Source organism: Schistocerca serialis, chromosome 4, assembly GCF_023864345.2.
Source record: "Schistocerca serialis cubense isolate TAMUIC-IGC-003099 chromosome 4, iqSchSeri2.2, whole genome shotgun sequence".
NCBI classification, from domain to species: Eukaryota; Metazoa; Arthropoda; class Insecta; order Orthoptera; family Acrididae; genus Schistocerca; species Schistocerca serialis.
Window position 1 is genome coordinate 356,822,173 of NC_064641.1, and position 24,531 is coordinate 356,846,703.

Sequence of the window (24,531 nt, forward strand, 5' to 3'; positions counted from 1 at the left end):
GGCACCCATCGTGCACAGAACTTATGGTAACCCAATCTTGCTGTCACTATCTCGTACAAGAGTGTCTTAGAAATCTGTGGAAAACCAGTAGACAACTCCGACATTGAGAAACGTCGATTTTCACGAACTTTTGCATCAACTGTCTGAACGAGTTCGTCAGTCACCAATGATGGTCTACCACTCCTCTCTTCATCATGAACGTTTTCTCGTCCACTTTTAAATAAACGTACCCATTCACGGACAACTCCTTCACTCATAACTCTTGGTCCGTACACGGCACAAAGCTCACGATGAATAGCTGCTGCAGAATATCCTTTGGCTGTAAAAAACCTTATGACAGCACGCACTTCACATTTGGCGGAGTTTTCTATTGCAGCACACATTTCAAACTGCCACCAAAACTAAACTAGCGCAGGTACGACGTTCACTCGACCACGGCTTGATGCCGACTGACCTGTTGAGTGCGTGAACGCACAGATGGCGTCGCTACTCCCCCCACAACCCGCACTGTGACCAATCGGAGGTTACTTTCTGAACCGCCCTCGTATTAAAGATACATGAAGACTGCTACTATTTCAAATAGAATAAATTAAATGGTTTGAACATACTGGCCCATATGAAAGAGGTACTCATGCAGTGAACAATACAGATCCTGTTATAACTACATGAACCTCCTGACAATCATGTAATACAAGTGCATATGTAGTATACTTAGTAAAGTGGGATATTTTTACAATACAATTTCATGTTCAGTTGGATCTATTAGCTTTATGGGATAACGTCCAATTTGATTTCCAGAGTTTACTATGTAAACTTTAAAATGCACTGTCAGTGTTTATTCTTTGGCTGGGCTTTTGTCATTCTTAATAAAAGACAGAGATTGAAATTTTTTACTCACCTTTCCTTCATGCCATGTAAATTATATGTGATGAATGCAGATCTTATGTGGGTACTCTTTTGTTATCAGATGTAATTGGAGAAACATCTGTGGCACACCAAAATCTAAATTTTATGAATGTTCGAGTCTCTGTTAGCAGACAAAAGGCTAGTTTTCAGTGTATCTAATCAATCAAATGGATGATGATCAGCAATGTTGTTATTTTACTTCTGCTGGTATGGAGAATAAGACAGCTAAGAATGACAAAAAATAAAAATGTGTTATTTGATGAGTAGTTTTACAAGATGTGTATAAAAAATAATTGTGAAGACATTAGCAACTGAGATATTTTCATATTAAATAACAGATGTACATGCCATATGCTCTCTGATTGTTTGCCCCAAAATAATGTCTGGATATGCAGACTAGATTTCTGTTGCTTACTGAAGTAACATTCCCATACATCGAAGAAGAGTGGCAAGAAAATATTTGGCTACATTTGTTTAATTTGTGCTTTCATGCCATATAGGTATGCAGTTCAACTGCTGACTGATAGTGTAATCACATAGCAGATTATTGATTACCAGGTTTTGTGTGCAATAACATGTTTCACTAAGAAAGTAAGTTGCCATGCAGTACTGTATCTACTCTGAGTATTTATGTAATCCTTTATTTTTTTCTTACTTGAGAAATATAGTTAATTTACTTCCTCTGTTACTCTTATCAGCCCCTAAACTGTAGGCATCTCTTGTAGACTCTCGATTTTACAAATTGTCATTGCTTTATAGCTCCTCTTATTTCTTATGTGACTGCATTTGTAAAAATATTAAAAAATACTTTTGTTCACAGTATTCATTTTGTCGTAAAATTTCACCAAACATGTCTAAAGACGGAATACAGAGAAATGTATGCCCTTGACAAAGATCTGAAATACTCTCTTGCTCCCATCAGGATCATTAGTTCTGAAAAACTTGTCATTTCTCTGCTGTTTTACCCATGTGTTTTCTATTCCTCCTCCACCTCTGTAACTCATAGTAAGTTTGCTTGTTGTTTACTTCTTGACACCTATTAGTATGATGTTCATATTATCTTCCAGTAATAACTGCTATAGTTATAGTTTTTGCTTACAGCTTATAAAATTTTAATTGTTTAGTTTCTCATTCAGACTGTATTAAAAGTTTTTAAACAGTGTTATCACTTACACTAGTATGAAAATGTTACAGTAATTTTTATAGACAGAGTTGTTCCTATCTTCTCTATAGCAGCAGCATGTCAGTGAGAGAAATTTGCGGTTAAATTCTCATCAGTTTCCAAAAGCATGTAAAAGACAGTAAAATTGCATGCTCCTAGGTAGTTGAAATGATCAGTGGCACTTTTTAATTATACTTGGATTTCTTCCAGTTCATTTTTTGTGCCTCAACTCAGAGTTCTCATAACAAATATTTCTGTGTTTTCTAGATGGCTCTTGAAGTGTTGGAGTGGAACCATGAAGAAGCAACATTTTCCATGGAAGGAAAGCTTTTATACACAAATCCTACAGACAATAATTGGAGAAAAGGCCGAACAATCAAACTGAATCCTATCAATGCTCTTCTAGTTACCAAAGGAAAGGTAATTAGAGGATAGTGTTTTTATCTAAAAAATACTTGTAGTAGTAGTTTACAAAACCACACTACACTAATATAATTTATACGAATGTACAGTTGCATATAATGCATCATTACTTGTGCCAATTTGCTGCCCATGTGCACTTAGCATCTCACCTACCATCTTAGGATACACATTATGATAACAGTGTTAAATATCTTGACATCTTCACAGCATACTGAACACCAAACATTTCAAGATTGTGACCAGTTGCCGTCTATTTCCATGCACAATATTTCAACTGGGCACTTGCCAATCATCTCAAACTGAGTCCCATGAGGATGGCTGGCAGGTGCATGGTTAAAATGTGTGCTAGAAAGTAGATGACAAACACCACTTCAAAATTTGTATCTTTTTTAATAGAACGGTCATCACACTATTCCATGACCCTGTGACTATGGACACATTTTCCTTGATTTTGGTGGCAGATATATTACTGCTAGGGACACACAGGTCATTTTCTCTTCCCTTACCCATTACATTGGTACTACACTACTTGTATATAGGACTGGAGAGTTGAGGGCAGGATTAAATGTAAATGCACTATTGCTGTTGAGATCACAGGCTTATGTATTTGTGTTAACTTGAATTTATCTGTGTTATGGTCTTATTTTTCGGCACGGGATGTCCATGAGAGATGGAAATTGCCCTGCTTTATCGGCACTGTTTTTCCATTTTACTTCAGCAGCAGAATTCACCTGTTTATCTTCAATTCCTAGCCATCTAGAGATGTAGAAGTAACTTCAGATGTTCCCCACAGAACTGTGTTGAAATAATTACTGCTCATGTTGTATATAAATGACCTGGCAGATAATATTACAAGTAACATTAGCCTTTTTGCTGATGATGGTGTTATCTATAATGAAGTACTACCAAAGAAAAGCTGTACTGGTATCCAGCTGATTTTTTTTTTTTTTTTTTTTTTTAAATTCTGAGTGGTGCAAAGATCGGCAACTGCTTTATATGTTCAGAAATTTAGAAATTGTGGGTTTCACAAAACACAGAGCACAAGTATCTTGTGAATACAATATGTATGAGTCACAACTGCCAGTCATGTCATATTCATATAAATACTGAACGTAATAGTTTGTGGGGAAACAAAATGTTCTCATGGTATACAAAAACTTTGTTAACATAGGGCTTCATGATTCACAAATGCAGATGTGTTAGTGAGCCTTTGGAGTTTCATGCATTATGTAGCACTGACTTCTAAATGATCACATCACTCAGATAAGCACCACCTTTATCTGAGCACTCAAATGTACATGAGCTATGAAGCTGCTACACAAAATGTTCTCCAGTACAGCAATAGGAATACCATCAACTTTTCTACAGGTGTTGACCTCCAGTGCTTGGAGGTTTTCAGGGTGGCTTTCACACACTCTGGACTTAAGATAAACAAAGAGGAATAAATCAGGAGCCATCAGACTGTGGGAGCCACATCAACAAAACAGGAGCCATCAGACCGTGGAAGCCACATCAACAAAACAGGAGATGAGACATCTAGGAAACTGTTCAAGCAATTTGTCCATTGACAGATGGGCAGTGTGTGCTGTTGCACCATACTGTTGATGCCACATAATTCTGCAGGGATGCTGCTGTTGTACAGGGGTGACAAAATTCTGAATGATAGACACATGTCACTCAGAAGTCACAGTAATTTTGGGCTGTGTAACACCTTTTTGTGGACTTGCTGTACAATCTCAGTGTCCCAAAAATGGCAGTCTGCTTCTCAACTGCTCCTGACAATACGAAGTGGGACTCATCAGTCATCATCAAGCTCTCAACAATTCCTAGATTATCAGCCCATATTTCCAAAAATGTGTCACAAAACCAAATCTTGTAAGTGGGTTTTAAGTGTTGCACTACCTGTGGCTTGTAAGACCATGCTTGCAAATTTAGGTGTAAAGTGTACCATACACTGCCATAGCTGCCACATCTGTAATCTGTGGTGGAGTGTTCATTGAGGACTTGTTTGAACTGGTGCCTATTCATGGTCAAGGTACTCCCATATCCTCACATTTCAGGACTGTCCAGGAGAGTTGCTACAATGCACTGACCCATACGTTCATCACATAGCTCACCAATGACGTTTGGTATGGCCATCCGGAATGACTTGCGATGGTTTAATCTGCAGAAGCATCATTACTATTGACTTCGTTTCAATGTAAAACTCAAACACATGGACAGAGTCTTGCACACTCAAAGTGTCCATCATAACTGAATTTTCCACTCCCTATTGAAATAAATAATATATCCATGTTCCTCAGTCCAGTAAGCCCAACAGAGCTCCTAAATACCATTAATTCACTGAAGAGTAAGTATTCAACTGGTATTGATGATATTCCAGATTATATTATGAAATAACAGCAAGACAAATACTTTCACCTTTATTGGACATATGCAATTCATCCTTATCATGTGGTTCTTCCCTCAGCAACTGAAAATGGCAAAAGTAATACCCCTATATAAAAAAAAGGTGATCATCAATGTATGGTTAACTACAGGCCTGTGTCCCTATTGTCAGGGTTTTTGAAAATTATTGAAAAAGTGTTCCTTTCAAAACTAATTATATTCTTCGACAAGAATAATATTATTTCTGGATGTCAACATGGCTTCAGACCACAGAGATCAATTGAAACTGCCACTTTCAATCTGATAAACCATGTTTTAAATGCAGTGGACAATCACAGAAATATCTCACGTTTATTCTTGGACCTAACAAAAGCTTTTGATGTGATTGATCATTCTATACTCCTGAGGAAGGTCGAATGGTATGGTGTAAGAGGTGTGCCAAATCATTGGATTAAATCATATTTGGAATATCGCTCTCAGGTAACTGAAATTAAGTACATGGAAGGAAATGAACTCCAGGTACACCTTTCAGAACCATGTGGAATCACACGTTGGGGATTCTGAACCAGTACTGTTTGCAGATGACACCATTCTATTGATTGAAGGGAATAATGAAGAAAATCTTACTGCATCTGCAAAAGATATTACAAAAGGAGTGTCTGAATGGTTTTCCAGAAACAGGCTAATAGTTAATCCCGAAAAAACGGTACTCATGAATTTCCACACTGATCAAAATAAAAATCCAGCACAACCTGTAATATGTCTAGGTAGCCAAAACATTAGTGCTATAAATGGAACTAAATTTCTTGGGATTCATATCCAGGAAAATCTTAAATGGAACACTCATATCACAGCCCTAAATTCAAAACTAGCAAAAATGAGCTATGTGGTAAGAATTCTCTGCAACAGTACTAGTGCAGAAACAGTTAGGGCTGTATACTTTGCTCGTGTACATTCAATACTGAAGTACGGTATCATTTTCTGGGGAAATATACATCAGGCCATAAAAGTTTTCAGGAAACAAAAGGCAATTATAAGAATAATGAAACAAGTAAGCAGCAGAAAATCATGCAAACCTTTCTTTAAAGATCTAAAGATCCTACCCCTTCCCTGTATTTATATACTGGAAATAGTCACGCATGTCAAAAAAGGCATACTGAGAAAAGAAAACCTTTTTCCTCAAAACAAAACTGTCCATGATTACAGTACCAGGTCAGACAATGACATACATGTTAATCATTGTAACACCACATTATGCCAAAAAGGTGTATATCATGCAGGAACAAAACTTTACAACAGATTACCAAGACATATAAAATCTCTTACTGAACTACAAAGCTTTAAAAAGTCTGTGACATCCTACCTTCTGAAAAACTGCTACTATTCAATCTCACAGTATCTTATGCAAGAAAAAAATGTAATTTGTATCTTTAATTGTAGAAATAAGTTATAAATATACAGTATTTCAAAAATTTGTAATTATTAATTGTAGAAATCCAATTTGTCATAAAAATTTATAAAATGTATGTTTGACATTTGAAAATCCAATAGCTAAAAAGGTTTTTCTGTCCAATATCCTGTGTACAATATATGTACTTAAAAAGAGATTTATCTGGACAAATAAATAAATAAATAAATCCTGCTAGCATGTCACTGGCTACCGTTGCATGCACCCACAGTCACAACGGCCAACTAAAAAGGGACATTCTTTCTGACTCACCCTGTATGATTATGAAAGTAGACTTTTCTTTTGAATCAGGTACAATAATGAAATTTTGAATTATGTTGAGTTTGCAATGTTAGTCTTTTAAGATAAAGTGTGAGAGATTTAATGCACACATCAAAAAAAATTTTGCATCACCTTGGTTCCAAGAGTTCCGGAACCTGTACAGAAAATTGGAAAAGAGATTAACATAAACATCATTTCCGCCCTTTTTTTGCTCATGAAAACCACACATTGCATGTTGTACCACCACACAATGAGACCTTTAGAGGTGGTGGTCCGGATTGCTGTACACACCGTTACCTCTAATACCCAGCAGCACATCCTCTTGCATTGAGGCATGCCTGTATTTGTCATAGCATGCTATCCACAAGTTCATCAAGGAACTGTTGGTCCAGATTGTCCCACTCATCAATGGCGATTCGGCGTGGATCCCTCAGAGTGGTTGGTGGCTCACGTTGCCCATAAACAGCCCTTTTCAATCTATCCCACGCATTTTTGATAGGGTTCATGTCTGGTCTGGAGAACATGCTGACCACTCTAGTCGAGCAATGTCATTATCCTGAAGGAAGTCATTCACAATATGTGCACGATGGGGGCGCAAATTGTCATCCATGAAGACAAATGCCTCGCAACATTCTGCCAATATGGTTGCACTATTGGTCGGAGGATGGCATTCACATATTGTACAGCCATTACGCTGTCTTCTGGGACCACCAGCGGCGTACGTTGGCCCCACGTAATGCCACCCCAAAACATCAGGGAATCGGGTTTTCTCCAAACACGTCTCCAACGAATGTCTGGTTGAAGGCAAATGCAACACTCAGCTGAGTGAGGCACGTCATCGACAGTTCCTGTCTCTCTGTATCCCCTTCATGTCGAAACGACATCACTTTGGTTCACTCTGAGATGCCTGGACACTTCCCTTGGAATGACTGGAACTGATCAGCTCCCAGACCCTCTCCGTCTAATAGGCGCTGCTCATGCGTGGTTGTTTACATCTTTGGGCGGTTTAGTGACATCTCTGAACAGTCAAAGGGACTATGTCTGTGACACAGTATCCACAGTCAACATCTATCTTCAGGAGTTCTGGGAACCAGGGTGATGCAAAACCTTTTTTTATGCGTGTATTAAACACATTGAATGATGTGTGGCTGCCTGTAGTCACAGCTGGTGCCTCTGCTGCATCGCCACTGGCCTGATGACTTCAATATACACCGTTTCCCGCAATTAAAAAAAAATTCCACAGTTATACTGAAATATTAAACCTCAAACTTTACTGAACAATGACTGTGTATAGTATATAATTTGTTTGATGTAACTGCTTAATGTCATGACAAGTTATTTTTGTCAGAGGTGTCCAGCCTTTTAGCTTACCTGTACCACATTCAAAGACGAGTATTTCTGGGCTGCACATAAAATACTACCTCGATACCACAATAACCACTGGGGGGAAGAACAGGATGGACCAGTGAGAGAATAGCATTGTGCAGTTCATATTGTAAATATTCAATTTAGCATAACTTACTATGATAGAACCATTTTTTTAAAATTTCTTTTACTGATCATGTTATATGGAGGCTCACTTCTTGGACATCCTTCATTTATATTATTTGTATCGTCCTAATAAGAACAGTATTTTGTAAACGAAAGATACTGTTCCATACTGCCTTTCCTGAATTTTAACATGAATTATTGTAAAATTGCTTTCCTTGTCAAAGGTAACATCTGAATCTTAACCATTTTATATGCATTTGTGTTGCAGCTATCTGAAGAATATCAAATTGAGCCTCCTGATGATTTATTGATGTTTCCCCGCAAGACTGGGGTTCGTGAAGCCACCTTGTTACTTGTCAGAGAGAAGAGTGGCAGATATTCGTTATTAAGGGTGAGTCAACTGTTTCACAGAAAAATTAATAAAAATTTTATAACTTCTAGTTCAAGCTCTAAAACAGTCTTTCTCTTTTGGCAGGATCCCCTGTTCCTTGACAAGTGCATAGTATGTTGTGAGACTGATTGGGAAGACTACTTTGAAGTGCAAGAATTGGCATCTAAGGAAACCTATATTTTCAAGGCAAGTAACTTCGTCCATTACCATGTATTTCATTTGACAAAATTTCATATTGAATGTGACTGTATAAAAAATGGTTCCACAGAAAAATGTTTCATCGGGCATTTCACTGTAAGAAGTAAGGATCACTTACAGCTAAATAGCTTAAAGGAAGTTTTTTTTCCTCTGTAGCCCGTTCTTTTATTTTTAAAATAAGCTTATTACTAAATAATGAAATGAAGTGTAACTTCTGGCCCTTTTATTTCACAATAAAAATTGTTATCTTTATATCATGTTACATTCCACACACCAGTTCATGAAAAAAAGTAACATATGAAGGCATTTCTAATACAAGTTACACACAACTGTAGTAGGTACAAGCATGCCTGTAACTATCACAGATGTTAAATCCATATGTTAAATTGAAAGAGTGGATCCTTCCAGCAACTGTGTACCAGTACACATAACACAATAGAATCCATTAGCATGGCATGAATAACAATTTAAAATACGTTGTGCTCTATGGAACAGTGACATATGGACTTCACATCTGTGATAGTTGTGCCCATAGCTACGATGGCTGTGTGAAATTCTTACTAGAGACGTCATGTTTTTTTCTCTTAGTGATGTGTGGAATGTAACAGTACACCAGCGTTAATTGTGATGTAGTTTGTTAGATTAGCTAATAGCTAAATAATTAAGTAAAACAACAGCCTCCTCAGGGAAATGGCATACTTTAGAAATTTGTAATGTCTGTAGACCAGCTGATAAAAATTTATTGATAAATAATTTATTTTTCTTACTCCCCAGGGTGAGGATGGGGAAAGAACAAAGACATGGTACAGGACACTACAATGCCATGCCCAAGGGCTTGGCTCCTGGAGACGAAGGAGAAATGCCCTGGCTAACATCATAAATGGAATGGTTGCACGGGACTAGGTGCAACAACAGTCAACACTGTCTGCTGTGATATTTGGCACCGGTTTTCAGAAATGAAATGCCGTTATGGGATTTTTTTTCTGTGCTGTTAATGCATATGTATTCCTTCCTATCTTATAAATAGACAAATAACTTGTTGTAAGCTACTTTCCACTTTTCTGAAAAATGATGTACAAAGCATGTAAGTTACATATGTATAGATGAGTACAATGAAAATAAATTTATAATATTCAAAATATCTTTCACTTTTACGCTTTATCTACATAGTTTAGTTTGAAGCCTTTTTTTAATCTGCGGAGAGAACTGTCCATTTCTCTAGACTAAATGTTAGATATCTACAAATAAAAAAATTCCCCCCATTCTTTGCCCAAAGAAACTATTTTAAAAGAAAAGCTGCCCCCAAATTGATATGTGCCATTTAAAGCATTCCAGTAGTCAACAAAAATATTTGTGAAAATAGACAGTAATATGATCCCAGCTAACAATAAAGGTCTGTAAATTGACATGATTTCAAACTGTAAGTATGTCTAATGAGATACTTAGCATTTCACACATTGATACACAGCAAACAATCCAAACAAGTAAAAAATATAACTGCTAAAATTAAATCTGGGTGTAAAAGGTAATAAATCGGGGGTAATCAAAGCACAAAATAGGATAGTATGTGGTAATAGTAATGCTCAGTAGTAAAGAAAACATAAAGGAGTTATTGACTGACTCAACTAAAGTATGTAATCCTACAGTGACTCCACTGCATTTTACATAACCAAAATTTTAAAAAGAGAAAAATCTGCTCACAAATTGGTAGAAGCAGAATTCTACATAAAAAAAACATGTACAAACTCTGGAAAGAGATGAAAGGCCACAACAGAAATCAAACTTTTTATAAGATTTCACAAAGTCGTCCATAACTAAAACCAAAAGACATAAAGCATTAGAGGATGATCTACGAATTAATCAAAAAACTTGAATTAAAACTACAAATCCAAGTAGGTGAAAAAGATTAACAGTGTATTAATAAAATGGCAGTATCAATAGTAAGTCATGAAGAAAAATATCGAAGTATGCTAAGAGGACAGAGCACCATTCAAACTGACAGTCAAGTACTGGGTGGTAGATGGGTGTGCAAATCTAATGGAGAAGCTCCTTTAACTGCTGAAATTCCACTATTCTTCGAAACTATGAATTATTATCAGAACACAAATGTTGTTGGTATGGCTATAGCATAAGTACACATAACCATATGACTTTTTTTGGGGGGGGGGGGAGGGGTGTATGGAGGGGGGCTGACAAAGATGGGAGGGGGAGGAAGAAAGATAGACGGGGGAGGGGGGGATGAAGAGAGGATGATAGAGATGGAAGGGAGAGAAGTGGGGGAGAGGAATAGTTCTCCATAGCTTTGAAGCATAATAAAAGTTAAATAGTTTATAGGCATCTTCACTCTTTTTCTGTTTGTCCACCATTAAGACTGACAGCATAGCATTTTAGGTCTAAACGAAGTTTGATGTTTTGAAAGATATGATTTTTGGTTTGTTGTGTGTACAATTACACACTATGAAAAAGAGGACTGATAAAAAAGCTAAATTTGACCAAAAAGCAATATTTATTGATGTCTTAAACTTGTAATGGATAGCCATATGTGTCAAGAACAAACAATATGGAAACCAGAGATAGAAAGGATCTCATTTTAAATTAAGGTCAAAACAGATGCTTAAGAGCATATTAAAAATACAATTAACTGGGAATAAAAGTAGATGAGCTAACAAAACTAGCATTAATGAAATACGAAACACATTTTGCATGTAATACAAATCATTTGCAGGAGAGACAAGTCCTTAGTGTGCTGGAAGAAAGAATAAATCATAAAACACTGGGAAAAGAAGTAAAAAAAGAAGATTTAGATGACTGGCTGTAAAATAAATTTGCGTAGATCGAGAACACAGTAACAATGTACCCAAAAGTAAGAACAAGGTTGAAAAAATGGATAAAAATGCAAGAAAATACTGTGTCTTCGATAAATATTGAATAGTAATAATATGCAGGCAAGGAGGAAATTACAGAACATTGGAAAATGTATACAGATTGTGAATGAGCAATAATGAGAAGAATAAAAAATTGGAAAATAAAAAGATTTTGAAGACGATGGTCACAAATAAATACAGATATCTGCAGTAAAATTGGAAAACAATGTATTATTCCAGGAATGAATGACAATGCCACACTAAAAATGTTAAAGGAAATTTGTGGAAAAAGTTGCAAATAGTCTATAATAATGAAATAATCTCATACTCGGGGAATGTAGATCCAGGAATTCCACACCGCTGCTCATAGTGAGGTCCCAGTGGAATTGTTTTGCCATTGCCTTCCTCCGACCTGTTATGAAGTGTCAAGAGTGTATGTGTCACGTGGATGACTGTGACGAGTGATTGTACAGTATGTTGTCGGGTTTGTGTTATTATGGATGAAAGAAAGGGAGAGAGTGAAATGCAGTGCCAGGCACATACTCTACACCTCACGAATAGCACCAACAGGGCCGCTGACCTTAAAGTCCCCATCTGACACACGGATCATCACTGACACTGTCAAATGCCCTCACTTTTAAGAGACACTGTGGAGAGGATTGGAGTTTTAACCCAGGACATTGGCACACAGACTGGTGATCTGAAACTTCATGCCACCATATCTCCTCTCCTTGCTGGCCAAATACCAGCAATGAAAATTTCATATGCCACCAAGATTCAAACAGGTTTAGCTCAGAGTCGAACACCACCTCACAGGTGTGTGTTAGCAATTTTAGCTATGGCAGTAGGTTAAAGTTTATGCAACATAAGAAATATAGCTGATGCTACACAACTGAACATTGCTGATGTGTGTTTTTCAGTAAAATTCTTCGAATTCATCAAAAAGTACTGGTACATATACTAATATTGGAGAACTTGTAGCTTCATTGCTCAAGAGTATTATACTATCCTTGAGTAGCATACAAACATGTGGAATACAGTTGTAAATAAACCAGCCTTACATGAGGCAAACAAGTTACACATTTGACACAGGCCAACTATTCTGCCACATAAAGCACTTTTCCACTGAGAATCCAGTGCTAAGAATGTGTATGTCTAATTGGAGAGGACCTATCTCCTGGCGAGTATCTCAACAGCCTTGCCTGCACTAACACTTACCAGTTCTAATGGTCTGAAATTAATTATACACCATGCATTTAATGGTTACCTTATTCTCTGTACTGTCAGTCAGGAAGGTGGCCCAAGAACGGAAATGGCAAGACAACAGACTTCTATCTCATGGCTTTACTTAGTTTCTTCTTAACAAAAAACATGGTGTAGAAAGATCCAAGGAAGGAAAAAAGTTTTCTATATCTTCTACACAAGTATTTCTAACTTCATATGGCTTCTTGCTCTTGAGAGACTCACTGCTTATTGTACAAATGCAGATACATACGTACTTCCACTGACACCAACAGTATGTCAGTGTTCTATTGACTGGGTGCAAGCAAGAGAAACCTTAAATGTAATATACTTCAAAGCCTTAAATACAGGGTGTTTCAAAATGAATATACAGGTTTTAAGGCTTTGTAGCATTTATTACATTCAACTTAAAATTATAAATAATACATCAAATGAAAGAGCAACTCAGTTTTGTCAGTATACCTGTGTGCAAAGGGAAGAATACGGAAGGACAAAGAGTGACTGAAGAACTTGCTGACCGAGTGAGTGTAGTTCCAGTGGTGTCTCTGTGGAGACTTAAGGAAATGCTTGTAATTATGTCCTTACCATTTGCAGTTGTTAAGAGCTCTACAGCCTACAGACTATGATTTATGTGCCAACATTGCAAACGAAATGTTGCTGCATGACAATGAAAATTTTTGTCTTCAGTGATGAATCGATATTTCACTTAAGTGGAAATGAGAAACACATTATGTGCGCATCTGCGGGTCAGCAAATCCTGACGAGATGGTATACTTGCAATGAGACTACCCTAAATTGAATTATTTTTTTTTTTTTTTTTTTTTTTTGTGCCATATCCATGCAGAAAGTTTATAGGCCTTTCTTTGTCAATGAAGCAAATAACTGGTGTTTCTTATGTTCATAAGCTACAACTATGGCTCTTTCCTCAGTTACAAGAAGCTTCAACAGAACTTGACCCAGCAGCAAAATGGTGCGCCTTCTCACTGGTATAACTCAGTACACAACTGGTTAAATGACTCTGTACCCGACCGCTCAATTGGCCGCAAGTGGCCGGATGACGGAGCTCGTTTTGCATGACCTCAATTTTGACACACAATCTTACATCATGCAATTTTTCTCTTTGGGAATTAATGAAGTATCGAGTATATGTGTCTCTGCTATCAGCTGATCCATGCGACCTTAGAAACAGCACTGTTGTAACAATTTCTCCAGACATACTAATCAATGTTTGGGATGAATTCGCCTATCGACTCAATGGTGCTCACATTGAACACTTGCATGGAAAACTGTCTGAGATCCTCTTGCATTCGATGTATTTTAAGTTGAATGTAATAAATGCTGCAAGGCATTAAAACCTGTATATTCATTTTGAAACACCCTGTATTTACTTGGCTGAATTCTCGCATAAATACTAGGCACCAGTGCAAGATTTTCACTGTCAGATTTTTGTTTATCTTTTCTACGACAGGAAAACATTTCCCTTTCAGGTCTCTTGCCAGTCTAAGGTATTGGAAAATGTCACAGGGAGCCAGTTTTGTTGAGTATGGTGATTGAAAAAGTCATCTTTCTGTTTGCTGACCAAAAAGTGCACGACCCTTAACATATCATAAAAAGAGCATCAGTGTTAACAAAATGTTTTGTCATGTCCACAGCTACAAAATATTTCAACATTTGAAATATCATTTACAAAAACAAACGCTCCAGTCTAACTAGTCCTCTCGCATTGAGGCTACTAATTAATAACATTGTGTACTAGAGGTATCTAAATACTAGCACTAAATTATCTGTACAGCAATAATTCATAATTGTAATGTTATACCTAAGTTAACCACATTGCTATTACTTCTTTAAAAATGTAAACTGAAATCCATATTTCCATAAACTCTTAAAAACTTTCAGATACTGAACTTCACGCCGTAAGGTGTATAGTATGATCTACTTCAATGTGAGCATTAGGTCTTATACACTTGTATTTATCCCGATCAGCATTTACTGCGCAAGCAGACTGTGCTGTAATACTGCTGTATTACTGAATGCAGAGAAATATGATGGAACTCACTTCTAGCAAATAGTGGAACTGTTGAAATTCAAATGAGGAGTAATGATGCTTAATGTAGAATTATCAATAGTATCACACGCCCTCATCCTGTGGAGGGCATAGCATCTGGGATTTGAGACAGCAGAGCCTCAGGGATTTAACTTCCAACATTGGAGCCGTAGCATATTCTGGTTATTACTAACAGTATACATGTACTTCTGGGAGTATCATCAGAAGTTTGGCGATGAACATTCTTCCATTAGTACGATTCAGCTGTCAGTTCCTAAATTTCCTTAAAGATGACTTTGCTATAGTCCGTGGACTGTCATTTCCTCATTTTGTTTCATACAGTGATAGTATCTTAAATATCTTTATTGATGACAAAACTCATCTCTCAGTTTCCTCTTTTTCTCTGTAAGTCATCTGACCTTTTTCAAAATAGAACCTGACAGCTGCCTCCATTCTTCAGCAACAGTGATTATCTCCAATTTTTGCCTCACAATGTATACATGAAAAACAGGTCATATTTTACAGACAAACTTTTTATTAAACAGTGTATGACAAGGAAAAAAAAACCTTACAAATATATATCAGCATTATGCTGAAGATCAAACAGTCCATGAATCAATCAATCAATCAATCAATCTCTCTCTCTCTCTCTCTCTCTCTCTCTCTCTATGCGTTTGCATAAATACAATCACACATTACAGTGAACAGTCATAAGTAATTACATGTTAACCATGACGCACAACTCTCTTTTATACAATATTTACAAATAGTCATGGTAATGACAAAAAAGGTCTTTTGCTTACAAAATAACATTTTGTGGTGAAGCAATTTACACACTTACATATTTTCATTAAATTATGAGCTCATCGCAATGTGAGGCCTTTCAAGTCTCTGTTCAGTATACTGTGTTACATCTCATACTGTGTCACATTATATACAATTCCAATGCATCATGCAACGATAAATGGTATTCACTACTGATCATATTGTTTTGATAATGACAGAAATAAAGGATAAAAATTGATGCCAACTTTTTCCGAACATAGGAGTATTGCAAATACTCCATTTTGTTGGATTGCAGCAACGTTATTTCTGAAGAAACTTCTCAATGACAAAAGCAGTTATGGAATGTAAGAAACTGACATGTACAGAGAAGAATACCATTGTGCTGAAAAGAACAGGAAGACTTGTCAGATATAAATAAGTTAAAAAATACTACAATATAACACAGAAAAAATTTGGAATATATTTGATATTTAAGTCTTCAGTTTCCATATACGAGGAACAATTTAAATCACATTTGTCTGTCCCGGTGCATTACTTGGACGCTGATTGCTCCTCGTTAAGAGAGATGCCATCTGAAATAAAGCAGTACAAGATTTATTTAAAAAATAAAAATTTCAGTGTAGCAGAAACATTTGAGTTTTTAACAAATGATACCCACAAGCAAGAAACAGTATAAAAATTTCATTTGTGAGTGCCAAGAGGCATGGGTTATCACAGGGTATGAAAAGACCAACTGATTGTCAATGAATGCAGGAAAGAATGGCATATATGAGGACACATTCCAGGTGGCAATGTGAGTAAGGAATGTATGACCTAAGATCTACACAAGAATTTTTTTGTATAAATACATACACCCATGTATGCTGACACAATGGTCTTTTGGAAAAAGAGATATGAAAGAAAACTCCAGCAGTCAAATGAAGAGGGGAGAGTTTGTGATGATCCTTGTAAGATTATGACCTAACCATTAATGGCACCATCATTTCCACTGGGTCCATGTGATATAATCACTACAATGCAGATATAGGGGGGGTTCATACAGACACTGGTGGCCCTAAACATGGACAGAAACCTGATTGTTTACTTAAGTGATTGTTCAAATGAAACAATATGTTCCAGCACTTTGTTGATACTGTCCACTACAGCAAAGAAACTTAAATAAAATGCTGTTGGAATTCTTGATGGAAATTTGCATTAAATTACAGTACCTACACCCCCCCCCCCCCCCCAGCACACACACACTGTTATCTGCTTCTGTACCCTCTCTTAAATGAACATAAATCTCTTGTTTGATGTGCATTGATCTTCAGGACAAAATCAGAGATTGGGTCGTTAAATCTGCCTCAGATTCCAATTTCTTATTCCCCAAGAAAATAACAGAGCGCGGCTGCATCAGCTTAGTTCTAAGTGAGTTTTCAAATATTTGAAGATGTGACAGAAGCACTTCCTTCAATCACATGCGGTGGTCAAAGCACTGCATCACTGCAAAGTTTTAAGAAGTTTCTGATATTGCAGCAAGTTAACACACAAAAATAAAGCAGTAGTTTTGATCCACATTAATGTACCTACGGGTTCATTCTCAAGAAAATACCATTGCATTAATATCTTTATCTAAGGCTGTGTTCCTCCTTCCCCCCCATGGACCGCAGACCTTGCCACTGGTGGGGAGGCTTGCGTGCCTCGGCGATACAGATAGCTGTACCGTAGGGGCAACCACAAAGGAGGGGTATCTGTTGAGAGGCCAGACAAACGTGTGGTTCCTGAAGAGGGGCAGCAGCCTTTTCAGTAGTTGCATGATTGAATGATCTGGCCTTGTAACACTAACCAAAACGGCCTTGCTGTGCTGATACTGCAAACGGCTGAAAGCAAGGGGAAACTACAGCCGTAATTTTTCCCGAGGGCATGCAGCTTTACTGTATGGTTAAATGATGATGGCATCTTCTCGGGTAAAATATTCCGGAGGTAAAATAGTCCCACATTCAGATCTCCGGGAGGGGACTACTCAAGAGGACGTTGTTATCAGGAGACAGAAAACTGGCGTTCTGCGGATCAGAGTGTGGAATGTCAGCTCCCTTAATTGGGCAGGAAAGTTAGAAAATTTAAAAAAGGAAATGGATAGGTTAAAGTTAGATATAGTGGGAATTAGTGAAGTTTGGTGTCAGGAGGAACAAGACTTTTGGTCAGGTGAATACAGGGTTATAAATGCAAAATCAAATAGGGGTAATGCAGGAGTTGGTTTAATAATGAATAAAAAAAAATAGGAATGCGGATAAGCTACTACAAACAGCATAGTGAACACATTATTGTGGCCAAGAGATACGAAACCCACGCCTACCACTGTAGTACAAGTTTATAGGCCAACTAGCTCTGCAGATTACGAAGAAATTGATGAAATGTATGATGAGATAAAAGAAATTATTCAGATAGTGAAGGGAGGCAAAAATTTAATAGTCACGGGTGACTGGAATTCGATAGTAGAAAAAGGAAGAGATGGAAACGTAATAGATGAATATGGAATGAGGGTAAGGAATGAAAGAGGAAGCCGTTTGGTAGAATTTTGCACAGAGCATAACTTAATCATAGCTAACACTTGGTTCAAGAATCATGAAAGAAGGTTGTATACAAGGAAGAAGCCTGGAGATACTGGAAGGTGTTAGACAGATTATATAATGATACGACAGAGATTTAGGAACCAGTTTTTAAATTGTAAGACATTTCCAGGGGTAGATGTGGAATCTGACCACAATCTATTGGTTATGAACTGTAGATTAAAACTGAAGAAACTGCAAAAAGGTGGCAATTTAAGGAGATGGGACCTGGGTAAATTGAAAGAACCAGAGGTTGTAGAGAGTTTCAGAGAGAGCATTAGGGAACGATTGACAAGAATGGGGGAAACAAATACAATAGAAGAAGAATGGGTAGCTTTAAGAGATGAAATAGTGAAAGCAGCAGAGGATCAAGTAGGTAAAAAGACGAGGGCTAGTAGAAATCCTATGTAAGGATGTACAGGCGTATATCACTAGGGGTAAGATAGATACTGCCTACAGGACAATTAAGAAAAGAGAACCACTTGCATGAATATCAAGAGCTCAGATGGAAACCCAGTTCTAAGCAAAGAAGGGAAAGCAGAAAGGTGGAAGAAGTATACAGATGGTCTATACAAGGGCGAGGTTCTTGAGGACAATATTATGGAAAAGGAAGAGGATGTAGATGAAGATGAAATGGGAGATATGATACTGCATGAAGAGTTTGACAGAGCACTGAAAGACCTAAGTCGAAACAAGCCCCCAGGAGTAGACAACATTCCATTAGAACTACTGATAGCCTTGGGAGAGCCAGACCTAACAAAACTCTACCATCTGGTGAGCAAGATGTATGAGACAGGCTAAATACCCTCAGACTTCAAGAAGAATATAATAATTCCAATCCCAAAGAAAGCAGGTGTTGACAGATGTGAAAATTACTGAACTATTAGTTTAATAGGCCACGGCTGCAAAATACTAACATGAATTCTTTACAGACAAATGGAAAAACTAGTAGAAGCTGACCTCAGGGAAGATCAGTTTGGATTCCGTAGAAATATTGGAACACGTGAGGCAATACTGACCCTACGACTTATCTTAGAAAATAGATTAAGGAAAGGCAAACCCACGTTTCTAGCATTTGTAGACTTAGAGAAAGCTTTTGACAATGTTGACTGGAACGCTCTCTTTCAAATTCTGAAGGTGGCAGGGGTAGAATACAGGGAGCGAAAGGCTATTTACAATTTGTACAGAAACCAGATGGCAGTTATAATAGTTGAGGGACATGAAATGGAAGCAGTGGCTGGGAAGGGAGTGAGACAGGGTTGTAGCCTATACCTGATGTTATTCAATCTGTATACTGAGCAAGCAGTAAAGGAAACAAAAGAAAAATTTGGTGTAGAAATTAAAATCCATGGAGAAGAAATAAAAACTTTGAGGTTCACTGATGACATTGTAATTCTGTCAGAGACAGCAAAGGACATGGAAGAGCATCTGAACGGAATGGACAGTGTCTTGAAAAGAGAATATAAGATGAACATCAACAAAAGCAAAATGAGGATAATGGAATGTAGTCGAATTAAATCAGGTGATGCTGAGGGAAATGGATTAGGAAATGACCACTTAAAGCAGTAGATGAAATTTGCTATTTGGGGAGCAAAATAACTGATGATGGTCGAAGTAGATAGGATATAAAATGTAGACTGGCAATGGCAAGGAAAGCGTTTCGGAAGAAGAGAAATTTGTTAACATCAAGTACAGATTTACATGTCAGGAAGTAGTTTCTGAAAGTATTTGCATGGAGTGTAGCCATGCATGGAAGTGAAACATGGACGATAAATAGTTTGGACAAGAAGAGAATAGAAGCTTTCGAAATGTGGTGCTACAGAAGAATGCTGAAGATTAGATGGGTAGAACACACAACTAATGAGGAGGTATTGAACAGAATTTGGGAGAAGAGGAGTTTGTGGCACAACTTGACTAGAAAGAAGAATCGCTTGGTAGGACATATTCTGAAGCATAAAGGGATTCCTAGGGCAGCATGGAGTGTAAAACTCATAACGGGAGACCAAGAGATGAATACACTAAACAGATTCAGAAGGATGTTGGTTGCAGTAGGTACTGTGAGATGAAGAAGCTTGCACAGGATGGAGTAGCATGGAGAGCTGCATCAAATCAGTCTCTGGACTGAAGACCACAAAAACAACAACAAGGCTGTGTTGTGTACTTCATTACTTTTTAGCCCTTGTTATCTGTCCCTGTTCTCAAAAAAATCAATCTCATACTTGAAACTGCAGCATTTTATCACTATCTGGTGGCACATGAAGGCATATAAAGAGAGTTTCAGTTAGTACTCAGTACCTTACTGTAACTGTCTTTTAAGTCATTTGAGGAAAAAATGAAAAGGAGCAAACAATGGGATGAACTGTGAGAAGCACTGTGGAAAGAAGTTACATTATATATGTTTGTAGAGCTATCAAAACTGGCATGTTCAGATTATTGATATAATCAGACCAACAATTACTTATAATAAACAACCTACCACATTCATAAAAAGTTATATATCCAATCACAAAATATTAGCTGTTAAAAGCTGGAGTTCATTCCAGTGATCTATTGACACATGCTGAAACTGTCTGTAGTGTTACTGTTGATGGTAATGGCAGAGTGTCTCAGCACTTTACATCAGATGTGCTGGTTCTCACAATATGCCATTCAATATTTCTTAAAACTGCTTAATCCTATCTCTGAAGGAAATAGAATATGTGCTAAATATTGAAGGGTTAGCTCCTTCAGACACAAAGAAGAAAGAGTGAGAAACAAAGACTATTATGGCATAGTTAATGGTAAACTGAAGAACTCTCATCTCATGAAAGCCTGAAGAAACAAAGTTTTATTAGTACAAAGGATAAAATTCAACAGTCAAGAACATCAAGGAAACAATGCTTAAGCCTATAATCTTTTCTTAATCACTGCTGGTACTTACTTATAACTTCACATTTTAATTGCATAATAAATCAAACTTTATCAGTTTATGTCAAGATATTACATATACCTAACCTCCTTTCTTCTACATCATTTAATTACACACACTTATCTTCATCTTAATTCTGTGTAACACATCCATGAGCAATGACAGTAATAGTATTCAATATAATAAATGATACGGCAATACTCTGATTATAGCAGACATCAATGTCTAACCACTTCTGCCACAACAACTAACACAAGTCACCTAAAGAGGGTAGATACCATCCTATTTGGCATGTTGGTCCAAGATGTCCCACATATTTGCTACAGTGCACTAATTTATAAGATTCCAATTATGTTCCTCATGCCAAGTAAGCAGAGATTCACTGTGGATTAAATTTATTGCCTTTGAGGACAAGGGTTATGTTAAGGCCCTTACTACAACGGCAAAATCCAGTTCTCTTGTAACTCCATACAGCAGTTCCAATTCAAGACCTCTTTCCCTTCCACTGAGCAGTCATTTAGTGAAGTTATTACATCCTTGTAACACCAAGAAGTGTTTTTTGTATGCAAAGTGAGATACTTACTCAAAGTAGTTGCCTCCAAAGTTTTAATTTTGGAAGTCTATGGGTTGGGTTGGTATGCAGGTCAGAGGGCACACAAGGGCTCCCCAAGGGCTCATCTGTGGCAAGGGAAGCCTGTCACAGTTTGAGTTATACTTATATTGCACACATAGTGCTCATGATAACAGTATTGAAAACTAAACACGCATTCAGAATTCTTATTGTGGACAGATTGTTCAGTTAAGCTATTACAGACTGATAAATATAATTTCCAATACTGCTTTACCTAATGTTATACAGTGTTGACATACAACTGCAATGTCCTTGGTATTCATGAAGAGAGAATACATAGTCAGTCAGTTACAAAATGGAAGGTTCATTTAAACGAGGATGTTATTGATAAAGAGTAATGTATTCTTGAAGTAACTTCATTGCTAAACACGTGATACAGTCTTAGTCTTCCTGTACACCACTTTTCCCAGGGAACACCATTTTATCTGGGGCTGCTCACCTGGGGCTGCTCACCCGCTCAGTTTACAGCCAGATCATAAAAATGCGACACACTTCACATGTGTTTCCAGTGCTATCTGAAACAAAATGGTTTCATTCATGCTGCATGCAGCCAACAGTCTGTGGGCACACAGCATGTGAAAACGCTTTGTGTGGTCAGCTCCGTCCAACAAACAGTGGTCTATCATGTCTATATGAATTCTGGCACAAACGTGCATGAAGGAAAACACTTGTGTGACCAGAGCCTAAAACTGTGGGTTAATATAGTACGACGAGTGCAGAGGTAACAAAGGAGGGTGGATTCCTTTTGGGAGCAACAGGAGGAGGAGTGGCATGCAGCCAACATCATCTTGGCAGTGTGGACGTTATTAGAGGGGGCAGTAGCCCACCAGGTGGTGTTCCATCTTCAAGTATGAAGAGATCTTATATGCATTCATAAATGTGCATCTGGGATGGTGAAAGCGAATGTTCGGTGAGTAATCGCTTCTCTAGCCAAACAGTCAGGCAGTTCATTCCCTGGGATATACACACAACTTGGGACCCAGTGTAAGACAACTGAGCAGGTAGTACAACTAATATCAGAGAGCAGATCATGAATAGGAGATATCACAGGGTTAGCCTGGATACTGCTCACTGAACCACTAAATATTAAAACACTGTCCGGGGGGGGGGGGGGGGGGTCTGTTTAACAAAACACAAGGCCCTTTTAATGGCTATCCCAGCAACAACTGATAGTCCTGGTCAGCGGGAGATGTACCACCCCATCCACATTTTAGAACCATTAGTGTAAACGGAGAGAGCATCCTGTAGGTCCCAAGGAACTGACACAGGAAAAGTCATGGTGGGGGCAGGGGGTGGGTGCGAGGGGGGAGGGAGGGGCAGTGCAGCGAAAGCCTTATGTCTTTGAAAAGATCAGTGGTACAGCCTTAATTCATGGTCTGGGTACTAACCAAAGAGGACTGTGCAGGAACACATGGAGTGCACAATCTGAGGGGGGCTTGGCAGAGGTCCCAGCAGTGATTGAGAAAATGAGTCACATTTATATGTTGGATCATCTGATTTTCAATCTTAATCGTGACGTGGAGCATATTGTGTGACTAGTAAAAAGCCAGAAGCAGTCACCAGTCAGTGAAAGGTTTGTTATATTGTTCAAGGTTAAGGGGGTTGGTTGGTTGGTTGGTTGGTTTAAAAGAGGGGGGGGGGGGGGGGGGGGGGAAGAGACCAAACTGTGTGGTCATCAGTCCCTTGTTCTGATTAAAACAAAGCCTCAAGAGTGAGAATCAAACATATGATACCTATAACACAGAATGGCAAGAAAGGAAAAACCACAAGAAAGAAGGAAAGGCAACGAACACTAGAAGGGATGAAAGAGGACAAGAAAACAACAGAGAGACGCAAGAAACAGTTAGAAGATAGTAAAACAAGAAAGCAGATTACAGTGGCTGGCAGACCATGAAAATAAAAAGGAGAAGCCAGTCACTCTGCAACACATTAAAATCTCCACCCTAAAAGCACTAGAGTGGAGGACACAGAGGGACAAATGACATGGGCTAAAACTCAGATCAAATGATAAAACCCACCCTCACGGATAAAACATAAAACCAAATCAGCTGAAGAGACGGTGTCTGCTAAAATCAGTGATAACGAGTCCAGCAACCGGAGATGAAGCAGCAGGGCAGCCAAAGATGGACAGGGCAGAAGAATATGGTTATGGGCCACTGTCAACTGGGCGCTGCACCAACACTGAGGCGGGTCTTCACAGCGCATGAGGTAGCCGTAGGTCACCCAGGCATGACCAATGTGGAGCCAGCAGAGAACCACGGAGTCCCTACAAGAGGCTCTCATCGAGGACTTCCACACATTCCTGGTCCCCTTAATGGCTCGCAATTTCTTGTGCATTCTGAGATTTTGCCATTTCCTCTCCCAAAGCTGAAAAAGCCTGCAGCGTAATAATGAATGCAGGTCAGTTGCGGGGAGACCAATCTCCAGAAGCGGTTTCTGTGTATCCTGTTTGGCCAGCCTGTCAGTAAGTTCATTTCCTGAGATTCCGACATGACCAGGGGTCCAGACGACTGCTCAAGGAGTCACTACATGAAAGAAAGGACTCCCAGGTCATGAACAGATATACTGAAGTGCATGAGATATGGCCACCAGCTCTGCAGTGAATACACTGCAGCCACCTGGTACGGAATGCTGTTCAACATGGCCGCCTTGAGCATAGGCAAAGACAATGTGACCGTCAGTCATCGAGCCGTCGGTGTAAACCACTTCAGAGCCCTGGAACATGTCGAGAATCAAGTGGAAGTGAGAGAGGAGAGCCACAGGGTTAACGGAGTCCT

The 24,531-nt window shown here is 38.2% G+C and overlaps 2 protein-coding genes across 3 annotated transcripts in view; one reads left to right on the top strand and one right to left on the bottom strand.

Moving 5' to 3' along the window:
• The window catches only part of LOC126474457 (uncharacterized), a 124,151-nt gene extending 114,324 nt beyond the window's left edge, over positions 1-9,827 (top strand). The window contains exons 13-16 of the mRNA XM_050101930.1: positions 2,336-2,488; positions 8,368-8,490; positions 8,575-8,676; positions 9,463-9,827. Of these exons, the coding sequence (XP_049957887.1) occupies positions 2,336-2,488; positions 8,368-8,490; positions 8,575-8,676; positions 9,463-9,591 (507 nt within the window). The 3' untranslated portion in view covers positions 9,592-9,827. The remainder of the gene's footprint in view (positions 1-2,335; positions 2,489-8,367; positions 8,491-8,574; positions 8,677-9,462) is intronic.
• Positions 9,828-15,365: 5,538 nt separating this feature from the next.
• Positions 15,366-24,531, bottom strand: part of LOC126473658 (uncharacterized Golgi apparatus membrane protein-like protein CG5021) — a 73,064-nt gene continuing 63,898 nt past the window's right edge. Inside the window, exon 7 of one of the 2 annotated variants that reach the window (XM_050100888.1) lies at positions 15,366-16,199. In XM_050100888.1, the coding sequence (XP_049956845.1) occupies positions 16,131-16,199 (69 nt within the window). In that variant the 3' untranslated portion in view covers positions 15,366-16,130. The remainder of the gene's footprint in view (positions 16,200-24,531) is intronic. The other variant, XM_050100889.1, reaches the window with a different exon arrangement.